Raw genomic sequence first — 13,692 nt, forward strand, 5'->3', positions numbered from 1 at the left:
CGTGTTTTCCAAATCTCTGAACACCCACCCAAACAAATATAGCTGTTTTATACTCAAATATAGTTTTATCATTCCTTGTTGTGCCGATTCTCTTCATTGATCACCAATCCAAGGGGCATTTGAACTTCTTCTTAAAATACACCACAGCATCATTTTGCTAATTGCTGCTGTGAGTCGGATATTAACAGGGCTGTTGCTAAGGGAACTAGTGGAGCCTAGTTGAGTAGAGTAGGGACCATCCATTGTAAGAGCACCATTAATAACAATAACCCCCCGCCCCCTCCCTTTATTAAAGCATTATAACATGCTATGATTCTGCTCATAGTTTCTAATAGACATGGTATTTGTGGAAAGTGTCAACGCAATGTGCTCTGGAATTATTACCGTAGGACTTAGCAGCTTTGTACCGAACACAGGTCTCGGAGGTATTCACTTTCATTACATTACCTCCCCAAGTAAAACTAATCTAGCACCAAAAGAGCTTAGGACTCCCTAAGACTCGCTCGCTCTCTCTTTCTTCTTCCCTGCATTTTCTCAGTCTCTTATACCTACATCTGTTCATGGTGTCTCGCTTTTATCTCCTCTGACATGTTCCCTTGCCCTGTATACGAACCTTGTCACTTCTTTGCTGCTTTGGAACAAGCAGGAACTCGCCCAATTAGGCTGGATGTCGGCACCAAGCTCAGTCTTTAACCACTTCCATGAGTTCTAGACCATCTCTGTATCTGCGCACAGAAACCTATTGCAGTTTTAATTAGACCCTACCCTGGTGGCATAAATCCTCTTAATTGTGTCCTGTTAGAGATCCATCTCTGAGAACTCCACTACATCATGCCTCGTGCTTCTGATTCACTGCCGCAATATATTTGCTATTAAATTTAAACTCCAGTTGTAGCGTAGTGGCGTCTTATTGTACACCGCCTTTGAGGTTATTTAAAAACATCTCTGGATCAGAGGCGCAGTGAGTGTAAGTTATATGAATGCATGTGGAGAGAGAGTAGTTCACACAGCGAGGGATGGCTGTTTATTTGGCATTAAAGGTGTCGGTAGGTGTTTGGTTTGAGAGTCAGGGTGGGGGCCCACGTTGTGGTATTCTCTTTAGCGCCGGGGTTTTGATGTCAGCCGCACATGGGCTGCGTGGGAGTTACTGTCAGAACGTTTGAAGATTCAGGGAATGGGTTGCTGTCACAGTTCTGTTTATATATATATATATATATATATATATATTGTCCTTGTTCTTATTTTCTTCACTCTTCTCTCACTTTATCTCTCTGTCTCTCGCCCCTCAGTGACAAAACAGTGAAGATCTGGAATCTGAGGATGGCAAAGAAGAGGTGACAATCAGAGGGACTGTAAAGACGGTTAACCACGTTCCCTTGTCTCTGGCCGATGACCAGTCGGTGGCTGTCGGGCTGGTGCCACCTTGACCTCAGAGCTCAGAGGGGCAGAGTCTGTCACGTGAAGAGGAGACTCGATGGATGGACATTTTCATGAGGAGATAAAGGCAATAGAAAATATAGGTGCCATTTAGTTTTTTTGTTTTTTAATGGCACACAGTTGGTATTTGGAACACTGACCAAATGATGAGCATATGTTGAGTCGTTTCATACCGTATACATTTACAGAAAGTGTCCTTCTGTGCTCATATGTTTTTTTGGAGGAATCCTTCTCACATCTTTAGATGTAGCTGCTGAAACTCCTTGAGGTTTTATTTTATTTTATTTATTTATTATTTCACAGATTGAAAAACAACCCAAGACAAAAATCTTGGGAAGCCACTTCTGAACCAAGTGTTGTGGGTTGGGAAGCACTTTCATGTTTAGTTTTTTACCCCCCACAGAGCCATATGTTTTTGTCTTCAATTGACTGGATATCAGAGACTGCAACGTACTGAATCAGCATCCAGACCGTTCCAGAAGAAGGAAGAGAAATGTTGATTCTTCCCTTTTACCATCTGGCGGAGGACTGCTGGAGTGGATCTGATTGGTGTAAATTGGGAACAAAGGTGGCTCGTCTGAACCTTAAAGTCTGACATGTATTGTACAATAGCACTGGCGTACACTCACTCTGACCGCTTTTTTCAACATTTACAGAGGACTTCCTCAAAGTTTGGTGTCTACTTAACCCTTAACGAAACTTTGTACAGTTTCACATTTGTGGATCCACAATCTTTTCCTTTCCGCGAACACACTTTCTCTCTCTCTCTGTGGTTTCTCCTGTGCCGTGAGGTTTTTATGTTCTCTACCTCAGGTTTAAATTAATTTTTGGGGGCGTAAATCCCAGCTGTTTGCGTTTGGGGGCTCGGGCTCACATCCGTTTCCCTGTCTCCTTATTACTCATCTGTGTATACTGCGCTCCCTGAGCTAGCGAGCCCCCGTATCCACACACTGCTGAGCAGGCAGTTTGAGAGGCCGACTCCAATAAGCCCGGGCCAGCGGGGGCCCGCAGTGTGCAGTAAAACTGGCACTTTGCTCTAATGAAGGCTGTGGTGCTTAAGCAGGCAGAATGAGACTCACCCGTCAAAAGGGTTTAAAGGGGAGGCGTGGGGGGTGCCTTTTGCCTGCTGAGAGTCAGTGTGAGCCATAACTTCCCTCTGATACAGCAACGACAATGGAGGCGCTTCATTTTCTGCAGTGTTTCAACTCGATTTCACAAGAGACGGAGACGCTAGCGTTGGCTCTGAATTGCTTGCTTCACCATTGATTTACAAACAAACAAAAATGTGGTTTAGCCTGGTAGCTTAGGCTGAGTGTCAGGGCTGTCCAATAGAAACATTCCTAATGGACAGTCCTCAACTTTGGGCCTAAGTTAACTGGCTAAGTGAGAGGTCCTTCTTTGCGGAATATGCCTCCGCTGCTAACATTGTTGGCACTAACTCTACATAAATAACAAATAAAACATGATTTCATGGTTTAAATCTCTTCTAATCGTTGTTGAACCACAGCAATGCAATGTGTAATCTACAAAAAGACAAAATACGCTGCTAAATATAAAGGTAAATATAAATATATAAAGGTAAATAATGGTATTCTAAACTAATTTTGAGAGGACGATCGCTAAAGCAGTGTACCACATCAAAAGCATATGTCCACAAACAATAAGACTTAAGAAAAGACTGAAAAAAGTGTGATTATTGTTCATTGCTCACTAAGGGCTCAATTATGTTCAGTGTTAATCATCGATACGGATACAAATGAAGCCTTCTGTCCGTACGCTGCGTTACGGATATGTACAAAACAGAGCAGTGCCACTGTAAACCTTGGGGGGGGCAGTGTAGCCCGTAGTTCAAGCAAAACATGACCACTGGTAAAATACGTGAAAAGAATTCTCCGTCCACACGTGGCGACGTAGTATAGGACTTCTCAGACCATCGTTTTTTTGGAGTAAGTAACGTTACATTATCTGCACCTCCCTCCATCACAGTCGCCAGGTTGTTTTGACTCTGATCTGCCCCCTAGTGGAAGTGGTGCGTAATATCCACACCAATGTAAAAGTGGTAGAAGTAAATGGGCAGCGATGGTTAAAATGTTAGAAATGGACGCAGTCATAATGTTATATAAATGAACCTTAACGGTTATCAGTTATTAGTGAAAATATTTTGCCAAAATATGCGTCCCCAGCGAGTTCAGCACCTGAACTGTTAACGAAGCACTGGTGCTCAGAGACTGTGCGCTCAGGGTAGCGTTGAGCGCTCCACGATATTTGCATCAGTTTTCATTGTTATTTTTTCTTTTCCACCATTGAGCCGATCAATTCTCAAATCCCACGATAAAGAGCCTCACACTGCGCTAATGGAAACACAGCTTGTCCCTTTGGGGAACGTTCCCAAATGCAACGATTCTATTTTTATGAATATTGATTTTCCACTCCACAAGGCGATAAAAACACTGGCTTGATTATTTCTCTGTTCCTTTTTTCTATTTTTTTGCACGACTGAAACCAAGCAATGGCAGAACATCAAATGCTTCAGGATGCCTTTTGGGCAGTGCCCCCGTCTGCACAGCGGATGATATTTGTGACTTCATCTGGAATTATCTTGTAGGATCCATCCCAATTACTGCACTGTTTCTTCTCCCCTGGTAAAACACCCAATAATCTGCAGAAGTAGGGAGCGCTGGGAAGTAGGTCAGATACAGGGCTGTGTTTTTTCTTTCTTTACCCTCACTTGGAGAAAAAAAAAAAAAAGGAAAGAAAGGCAGGAGTTTCACTCCTTATTAAATGAAACAGGAAGCAGCCCCCCGCTGCTGGAGGAGCCAGCATGCCTGATGGGGGTATGTGGGCGATGGTGGGGTTCATCTTGGCACAACTCTAATACGTGCGTGTATTTTTAGACCATCAATCATTCTCTTCAAGGGCTGTGTGCTCCCCTCAGCCCCCAGATTTACTGTCTTTTTTAATGAAACATATTTATCACTCTAATCTGCCCATCCTTTTTTTCCCTTTTTTCTTTTTCTTCCCCCCTTTTGTTTATTTGTTTCTTCTTGGACGGCCCCTGGCGGCTCTGTATCTGTACTCACAGCTGTCTGGGGGTGCTCCCTGCTTGCTGTCAGACCTAGACTCTGGTTTCTAGTGCTAGGATGTGTTTGCTCCGCTAAAAGCCCAGCAGCTGGATGATTGCACACTGAGCCGTGTCCCAATAAGAAAACACGTGTTTTTTGCTTTTGATTTTTTTTTTTTTTCCGTCCCCCCACACACTCAGTTTGGTAACACCGTGAAGAAACGACTGTATGGAACTGATTCACATCTTTTCCACATGAGTAAAATACATTGCAAATGTTTGCTCACTCTTGGATTTATGCTTTGCTGATTTTCTGAGTGACGGTAAACAATCATCTACCGAGAACATACTTCTACACTGAGATACTGCAGAAAAATGCAGCCAAAAAAAAAACATGGCCTGTGCTCTAACATTTACAGGAAAGTACTGTATTTTCCTGTAGATTCTCTGATGTTCATTTATTTACACTGAGAAAATTAAAAAAATGTATTTTACAGAGTATTCAAAATGAATGTCATTTTATGCTCATTGTTGCATTGTATTAAAACCAAAAAGAGCTTAAAAATTAAATAGTTTAAAAATGGCAAATGAGAAGAATGTATTACTCACTTTATTCATTGAGTTCCATTAAGAAAAACGTCTGTAAAGCGTCTCTCGGTCGTGTGAGTTCCGATTTAAAGATGGAGATGTTGATGTTAGCAATCGTAAAAGTATTAATACCTCATTATTTTTGTTGTTGTTGAGTGACATGACAATTGCCATTTTTAATAGTCACCATAAACTGACAAAAGAACAGAGGAATGTGGGAATTAATTTGGAATTACATTTATATGTGACACAAATATGCTTCACGATGTATTTGCGCTGCTGATATCGGTTTGAATCGTGTAAATTCAGTGTTACTTCTTAAAAACAGCAAAGCATGAACCAGAGTGTGTCTTTAGGGGTACACTCCTGAAAATAAAGGCACGGGAAATGGTTCTTGGGGCAATTTTGAAATATATTTGATACCTTTTATCTTTGCCAATTTACCAACCAGTCGTTATTAGTCTTCAGTTCCATTTGAAGCCGTTACAGAAAATCAATGAATGAGTTCCACCCCATACACTGTCCTCCCAGTATCACACGATGCCACCAGCATTTATGCTGTTGCGCTGCTACTTATACACCATCACCAGAGGAGAGCCCTGATTCAGATCTGACACATCAGCGGACAGATGCTTGTGCCGGCTACTACTGTGTAACACTCCTGGTCTTGAGGGCTGTGGCATCTCCCTACCGCAGATCTCCCTCTAGCCTATGCTCAGACCGTTTTGCTATTCGTGAGCCAGTTGGGGACATTTTTGTTCATCCTTCAACGCAGGGGTTCTTTACAGAAACCAGTTTGTTAATGACATGTGAATAAACTTTTAAAGATTTAAGAGCATTAAAGGAACTCTACGTATTAATTTACTTTAAAATTAGTTTCAGAATCATACAAACAGCGCGTCCACCCCCTCCTCCTTGATTACAGGACAATACTATAACAATGAATTGCACTCTTCGACTGTAGAGGGAGCAAAACTACCAAATCATGTCTCGTTTTTTTTAAAAAGATTATTTTCAGAATTTTACATTCAAGAACCATTTGGATGCTTTTATTTTTTTTGTAAGTGTACCATCTCTTCTTGTTCCATTCTGAAAACATTGTTGTTATTACCCACCCCGAGTAGAGACCAGTAGGAGACCAATAGAGACCACCAGAGTCAAGCAGAAACCATTAGAGAACACCAGAGTCAAGCAGAGACCATTAGAAACCATTAGAGACCAGTAGAGACCACCAGAGTCAAGCAGAGACCATTAGAAACCATTAGAGACCAGTAGAGACCACCAGAGTCAAACAGACCATTAGAAACCTTTAGAGACCAGTAGAGACCACCAGAGTCAAGCAGAGACCATTAGAAACCATTAAAGACCACCAGAGTCAAGCAGAGACCATTAGAGACCACCAGAGTCAAGCAGAAACCATTAGAGACCAGTAGAGACCACCAGAGTCAAGCAGAGACCATTAGAAACCATTAGAGACCAGTAGAGACCCCCCAGACTTAAAGTTAAGCTTCTATCACATCCAGGCTACTCCAGTATGATCAGTATGGAGACCTAACAAGTCTCTGCTATAGGATCCCTCTAAAAATGCAGAGATTGCTGGAGTTAACTCTGTTCTAACTTAACTGCTGCATCATCTCAGACTCAGAAACGCCTGCGAGTTCCTTTTGAAACCTCGAAGTAATTAAGAGGAGAATAGGCATAAGAATAGCAGTCTACGTATATTCTTTTACTGCTGTCTGGAGGCTATTAGAAACATTAGTCACTAGACAGTGTGAGTTCTGCCAAAGCACACACTTCATAGCTATATATATTTACATTTAAACTTGTACAAGTTCTGCGCAAAAGTCAAATACCACCCTTCATTTGATTCCAGTTCCAACAGCCATTACATAGCACAGACACTAGCCCCGTGTGTTTCTCAGATCCAGTGCTGAGCTGTCTGTATCAGAAACACCTGTGGATTTGTTCAGATCTGAAGCAAGAGTGGAGCTTGATCTTCTGTCTCTCTCAAAGATGAAAGAAAAAGTTTTAATCGTGGTCTGTCTAATAACCTCCTCAGATGCTGTACGTCTCATTAACGGCTATTTTAACTGGAATTGAATAAATAGAAGGTGCTGTCTTGTCTCTCCTCGGACCTAACTCTTCTTATTCATAGCCATTGAATTATATTTACTGTGAAAAGTGTAGTGGGGATTGTTTTCGCAGCCAATCACAGACAAAGACTAGCGCAGGATTCTTTTAAAAAAAACGATAACGTCCTTCACACCCAGCTGTCCACAGTTCTTAAAGGAGTACAACAACACTCTTCTAAATCCTCCTCTTCGTCATGGGTTTGTCTTACTGCCTGGCAGCAGAATGAAGGAAGTGCACATTGTTAAAGTTGTTGCCAAAGGCTTTGATTTTCCTTCTTTTCTTTTTTTTCTCTCCCCCCCCCATCACTGATCCTCCAGTATTTCTCTTCTATTTAGTGCCATTGTCAGACCCAGCAAACAGCCATTTCGTCTAAAGTAAATGTACCCTCTTGCTTCAAAGCTAATCCCTTTCAATAAGTGCCCCTCATTAGTGAGCTGAGGAAGACTAGACGTCAGTCTCTGTTCATTTCATTTTAGAAATGAAAGGAATCAAAGCATTTTCTTTTTGAATAACAATATCTTTGTAGCGTGTTTGAATGCTGATGATAACAGTGGACGTAGGAAGGAAAGCTTGTGAGAACTCTTGCTTTTTTTTTGCTAGCGGTCATAGACTGTGATATGGAGGAATATGTCCACACTGAGTGTGTGTGTGTGTGTGTGTTTGTGTGTGTTTATTCACTAAGGGATGCACATTTAATGGCAACTCCACACAGATATCTTCAGCCTTGGAGTGTGTACTGAAAGCCCATTGCTTGATTTCCTATGAAAGACCAGCCCTTTCTGAGCGTCACGCTCAAACCCAGATGCTGGCCGTTGCCCGTCTGCAGGCTTCCAGACCTCAGTCTTCAGAATAAAGAGGTTCTTTAGAGCAATAGCATAGCATTTATTTTGTTTCCTGTGAAAAAACCCAGTTGAAACCTCTTGGGGGCAGCAACTGGACAGACAACAGACCCCCAGTTCTCGACCCCAAGCGTTCAGATGGTCCTTTGAAAGTCCATGGTTCTATAGAAAAACGCTACGTTTACTAAAGTCCCCCAGAGGAATCTGGAGTGTGAAATATACACAGAACCATCACTGGACTGTATCTACACAGTTCTACAATTACACACTGTAGTCCACTTGTTTCTCTGCATACTTTTCTTATCCCCATTTCAACCTGTGGACCCCCAGAACCACTGCTCCTGTGTGGTCAGTGGAGCTGATAAAATGGACAGTGAGTGTAGGTACAGTCCAGTGAATTACATCAGTAAAAAAATGTGTTTTTACCCATAATTCTTATCAGTGTTCCACCAGGTCTTTGCTGAACAGGACGTTGGATGTTTTATGATGTTGCTCTGAGGGACTCTTTGTGGCAGCAAGCGTAGTTTCCAGTGTAACCTGTTCCCCCTGTAGCTGTTCTCTCCTCCTTCAAGCTTTGAGCTGAGTTACGGTACGTTTTCAGCAGTGCTTTCTGTAGAACCTTCATCGTGGCTTTGTTTTTATGCCGTAGACCAGTGACGCATGGCCTGTACATGCAGTAGAGCTCTATAAACTGTACAGATTTCACACCGCAGCAGTCGTTTTTTAAAAATGTATCTTCTCTTCCTTCTTTACGGGAGGACGTCAGCACCTTGTAGGTGTTTCACCTTTCCTGTGCACTAACCTGGGCTTAGCACTGTGAGCGCTGCAGCTGCTCTGTCCAACGTTACACCAAAGGGGGGCCGGAATAAGCTCCGCCCTCTTTGCCTTACGCTCCAACTCTCTCGCGCTCTCTCTCTGTGTTTAAGCCTGAGCCACTGACGGCCTTAGACCAACCCTCAGCTTCACACACACACACACACACACACTCCTGAGCTTCGCATTGCTGTCATTAATCTTGTACCTCTTTATAGCACAAGGACTGCTGCCACTGTATTTTAAGGAACACATATTAGGAGTTTATTAAGATTTATTCAGTGAAGCCCAAACTATTCGTTATATTTTTTTTTGCAAATAACATCCACAGGAGTTTAATTTATCTGCATTTGACTGTGGAAATGTGTTAAAACGAATTCACATGGTCCTTGTGTGTGTTTTGGCTGCTACAGGCCTTGAGTTATTTATCTCTTATAAGCAATGATTAAAGGACCTCCATGGATCTGCTAATAATAGACATGGCTGTTGTATATGGATTTTTTTAAACAAAACGTCAGGTTTTATTCCATCTAATGTGTGTTTATTAAAATACAGTGCTGTAAAAGGAAAGACGAACGAAACAATGATTCAGTGTTGTTTTCACAGCAATGGTACGCAACGTCATATCGGAGATTGTGTACGCGTAAATCAGACGCACTGCCTCTTTAAAACACAGCGATGGCTTTATCAAAGTCATCAGCCTCTGCTGTTAACAGATGAGAGGAATTCGATTCTGAGTTTTGTAGGGCTCGTGAGGAGCGGTTGCCAGGTCTGAGCCTGTGTTCAATATTCTGCTACAGTGCACGGCTAAACGGGGAGTTGAACGTTATCTGGCAACCCTGTTAACATGATCTGGCAAAGGCTGAAACGGATAAAAGACCAGAGTTCAGCTGGTGGATATCAGACAGTGTGTGAAGGTGTGTGCGGAGAGACGACATCAGGCCGGGACACAACAACAGGGTCAAAGGTGCCTTTTCATTGCAGACTCCTCCCGAGGAATGTACATGTTTTTGTCTGTTGTTTTTTTTCTTACATGTGCATGTGACCAAACTCAGTGTAAAATACTTGACTGTACATAATGTAATAAAGTTTTATTTAATGATGGATTAAGCGTTTCTTCAACAAAACATGAATAAAATTGTTAAAAATGGAGTTTGGAATGAGTCTTTTATTGCTCTGTAGTTACGAGGACCTGACTGAGGGGAGCACAATAACACTGACCGTAAATAAACGTGCCGCACAGGGCTTTACTCACTGACAGCGTCCACTGTGAATGTTAGAGCTGAACCCTTCTTTTTCTGTAAATAAATTCCAGGCCTGTTTTTAAACCCAAGAAAATCTGGTTTAATTTAGAATGCTGAATGCTGATTGGCCACTCTGTTACAGAAGCTAAATATCCCATTTTACAAAAAGAAAACAATTTAAAAGCCTATTCTTCCATTCTCAGGGTGCAGTGAAATAAGACAAACTCCTAATTTGTCAAACTCCGATCACCATTAAAAAATTGAAATAAAACAAGGTGTTATTTTATTTCATGTCAAAAGTATGTAAGATATTAGTTTAAAATAAAAACAAGTGATTAAAAACGTATCTCTAAAATAAAAGGAAAAAGCCGCCTTAACTTTCAATGGAAGTCAGTGTAAAAAGATTCTATTTCATGTCATTTTGGAGTATTTCTTTTGGTCCGAGCTAAATAACTTTGAGTTCAGTCCTCTCCTTGGGTGACTGTGAAGGGTTTGGTGTGTTCTCCCCTTGTCGGCATGGGTTTCCTACAAGTGCTCCAGTTTCTGCCACAGTCCAAAACCAATCTCGAGCCCAGTGTATTTTACTGGATTCGTCAAATAAACAGTGAGTGTGTGTTAAACAGTGGAGAATATGTAGAGGATAATTTCAATCAGAAAACCCACATAACATTCGTCTGAACGGCGTGTGACTGTTCACATGTTTCTTTTAAAGCTAGTCTCCATTTTAGAAAGAATTTCATGATTCGGCTGCTTCTCATTCCCAGGTGTAGATTTATTTGATGATTTCGTGTCAGTGGTTTGCTCTTGGAACTATTTACGAGCCCTGGGTCCGATTCAGAAATGTCAGAATCAGTCCTGAAATCCAGAGAGAAACTAGTTTTCTCTCCTCTTTTGCAGTGTGCTCAGTATTTGCATGTGTGATTGTAATGAGCAGTTCGAACCGGTGCCTTCTAATTGCTATTGATTGGCTTTTTCCCTTCTTCCGTTTACAAGACGTCTTTTGAAATGTCAAAAGCTCCGGCTCGACTCAAAAACAGCCCCACAATTAGGAAGCACAGGGAATTAACACACACACACTTTAAAGACCCATATGCTGCCTTTAACTCTGATATATGTAAATGACCTATGCTCTGATTGGTCCTGTGATGAGTGTCTGTTGAAGCTGTAAAGCTACGTGCCGTAGAATGATGTAATATGAGGAAAATACTGTGTGTTAAATGTGTTCCTTTTGTTAATGACGTCAATGATGAAAACTAGACGAGAACTAAATAAAAATAATCATTTGAAGATTAGAACTATGATGAAATGATTTGCATTTGTTATCGAGGATAAAACAAAAAGTTAATTTCCTACCCTCCTCCAAAAGTTACATAGTGCAGTTTCTGCAGTGCTGAGCCCTGAGTAACGACGACAGAGGCTTTGTTTCGCCCATTACAGCCCAGTGGAGCATCACCATGATTTTAAAGCTGTAATTTTAAGGCAAAAATATTGCATAGTGGTCCTTTAAGCTATTGTTTATGAAAAGAATGTAATAACAAATACCTTCATTTTTAGACTAAATTGTTTTTTAGTTATCAATCTTTCATTCATTCACTCATTCATTCATTCATTATCTGTAACCCTTATCCAGTTCAGGGTCGCGGTGTGTCCAGAGCCTACCTGGAAACATAGGGCGCAAGGACACACACATTCACACCTACGGACACTTTTGAGTCGCCAATCCACCTACCAACGTGTGTTTTTGGACTGTGGGAGGAAACCGGAGCACCCGGAGGAAACCCACACGGACACAGGGAGAACACACCAACTCCTCACAGACAGTCACCTGGAGGAAACCCACGCAGACACAGAGAGAACACACCACACTCCTCACAGACAGTCACCCGGAGGAAACCCACACAGACACAGGGAGAACACACCAACTCCTCACAGTCACCGGGAGGAAACCCACGCAGACACAAGGAGAACACTCCTCACAGACAGTCACCCGGAGGAAACCCACGCAAACACAGGGAGAACACACCACACTCCTCACAGACAGTCACCTGGAGGAAACACACGCAGACACAGGGAGAACACACCACACTCCTCACAGACAGTCACCTGGAGGAAACCCACGCGGACACAGAGAGAACACACCAACTCCTCACAGACAGTCACCTGGAGGAAACCCACGCAGACACAGGGAGAACACACCACACTTCTCACAGACAGTCACCTGGAGGAAACATACGCAGACACAGGGAGAACACACCACACTCCTCACAGACAGTCACCGGGAGGAAACCCACGCAGACACAGGGAGAACACACCACACTCCTCACAGACAGTCACCCGAAGGAAACCCACACAGACACAGGGAGAACACACCACACTCCTCACAGACAGTCACCCGGAGGAAACCCACACAGACACAGGGAGAACACACCAACTCCTCACAGACAGTCACCGGGAGGAAACCCACGCAGACACAGGGAGAACACACCACACTCCTCACAGACAGTCACCCGGAGGAAACCCACACAGACACAGGGAGAACACACCACACTCCTCACAGACAGTCACCTGGAGGAAACCCACGCAGACACGGGGAGAACACACCAACTCCTCACAGACAGTCACCTGGAGGAAACCCACGCAGACACAGGGAGAACACACCAACTCCTCACAGACAGTCAGTCACCTGGAGGAAACCCACGCAGACACAGGGAGAACACACCACACTCCTCACAGACAGTCACCCGGAGCAAGAATTGAACCCACAACCTCCAGGTCCCTGGAGCTGTGTGACTGCGACACTACCTGCTGCGCCACCGTGCCGCCAGTTAACAATCTTTTAATAACTAAAATAAGACTAGAGCTGATACACTTTATAGTCAAAGGGTTAGGACTAAAATTCTGAAGAGTATCATTATTAACACAACTAACACAGCTGAACGGTTTAACACACTACTGCCACAGATCAGACACCTACCCAGCCATGCTGAGTGATGGGGGAATGGGGATCCTCCCAGAGAAAGCCAGGTTATTTCTAGCTGAAGAATCATAGTTGATCATCCTCAGCCCAGTCAGTAATCTATACCTGGTTTGCCAGTCCCTCGTGTATATAATTCAGTGCACTTCAGGTTGTTTCTTATAGCATTTTTATACAGTCTAAGTCTGGCCTCTTATGTGACTGTGAAGCCAGTGAGGGGCCCAGCAGCTGCTGATACAGCGCTCCGCTGCTGCTCATGCGTCTTCATTTTTGTTTGTAGGTTGTCATAACTTAGCCGCAGTGGGTCCGCTAACCCGGGGGGACGGGAAGGTGATGGACGAGGGGGGAGTTTAGCTGCTTGTGCTGTGGGTTTTCTCACAGGGAAAGCTCTTAACATCACAGACTTACTCACTCCTCTCTTTCCTCCCAGGCCCGGAGCCACTGAACACAAATTGCTGGTCAAGAGCGTTTCCCCCTGCTCCCACACACCTGATTCAACACTCAGAATCCTTCAATCCTCGTGGAGCTGAGTCAGTGTGTGGTTTCAGAGGGGAAACACAAGCCTATGAATCACTGTGGTCCTCGGAGACTGGGAGAGAGAAA

General features: G+C 43.1%; 1 protein-coding gene across 1 annotated transcript in view; it reads left to right on the forward strand.

The window, feature by feature from the left end:
* The window catches only part of kif21b (kinesin family member 21B), a 94,013-nt gene extending 84,022 nt beyond the window's left edge, over nucleotides 1-9,991 (forward strand). Inside the window, exon 34 of the mRNA XM_066673277.1 lies at nucleotides 1,290-9,991. Coding sequence (XP_066529374.1) covers nucleotides 1,290-1,338 — 49 coding nt within the window. The 3' untranslated portion in view covers nucleotides 1,339-9,991. The remainder of the gene's footprint in view (nucleotides 1-1,289) is intronic.
* Nucleotides 9,992-13,692: the final 3,701 nt, after the last annotated feature.

This window comes from Hoplias malabaricus, chromosome 5, assembly GCF_029633855.1.
Source record: "Hoplias malabaricus isolate fHopMal1 chromosome 5, fHopMal1.hap1, whole genome shotgun sequence".
Taxonomy (NCBI): domain Eukaryota; kingdom Metazoa; phylum Chordata; class Actinopteri; order Characiformes; family Erythrinidae; genus Hoplias; species Hoplias malabaricus.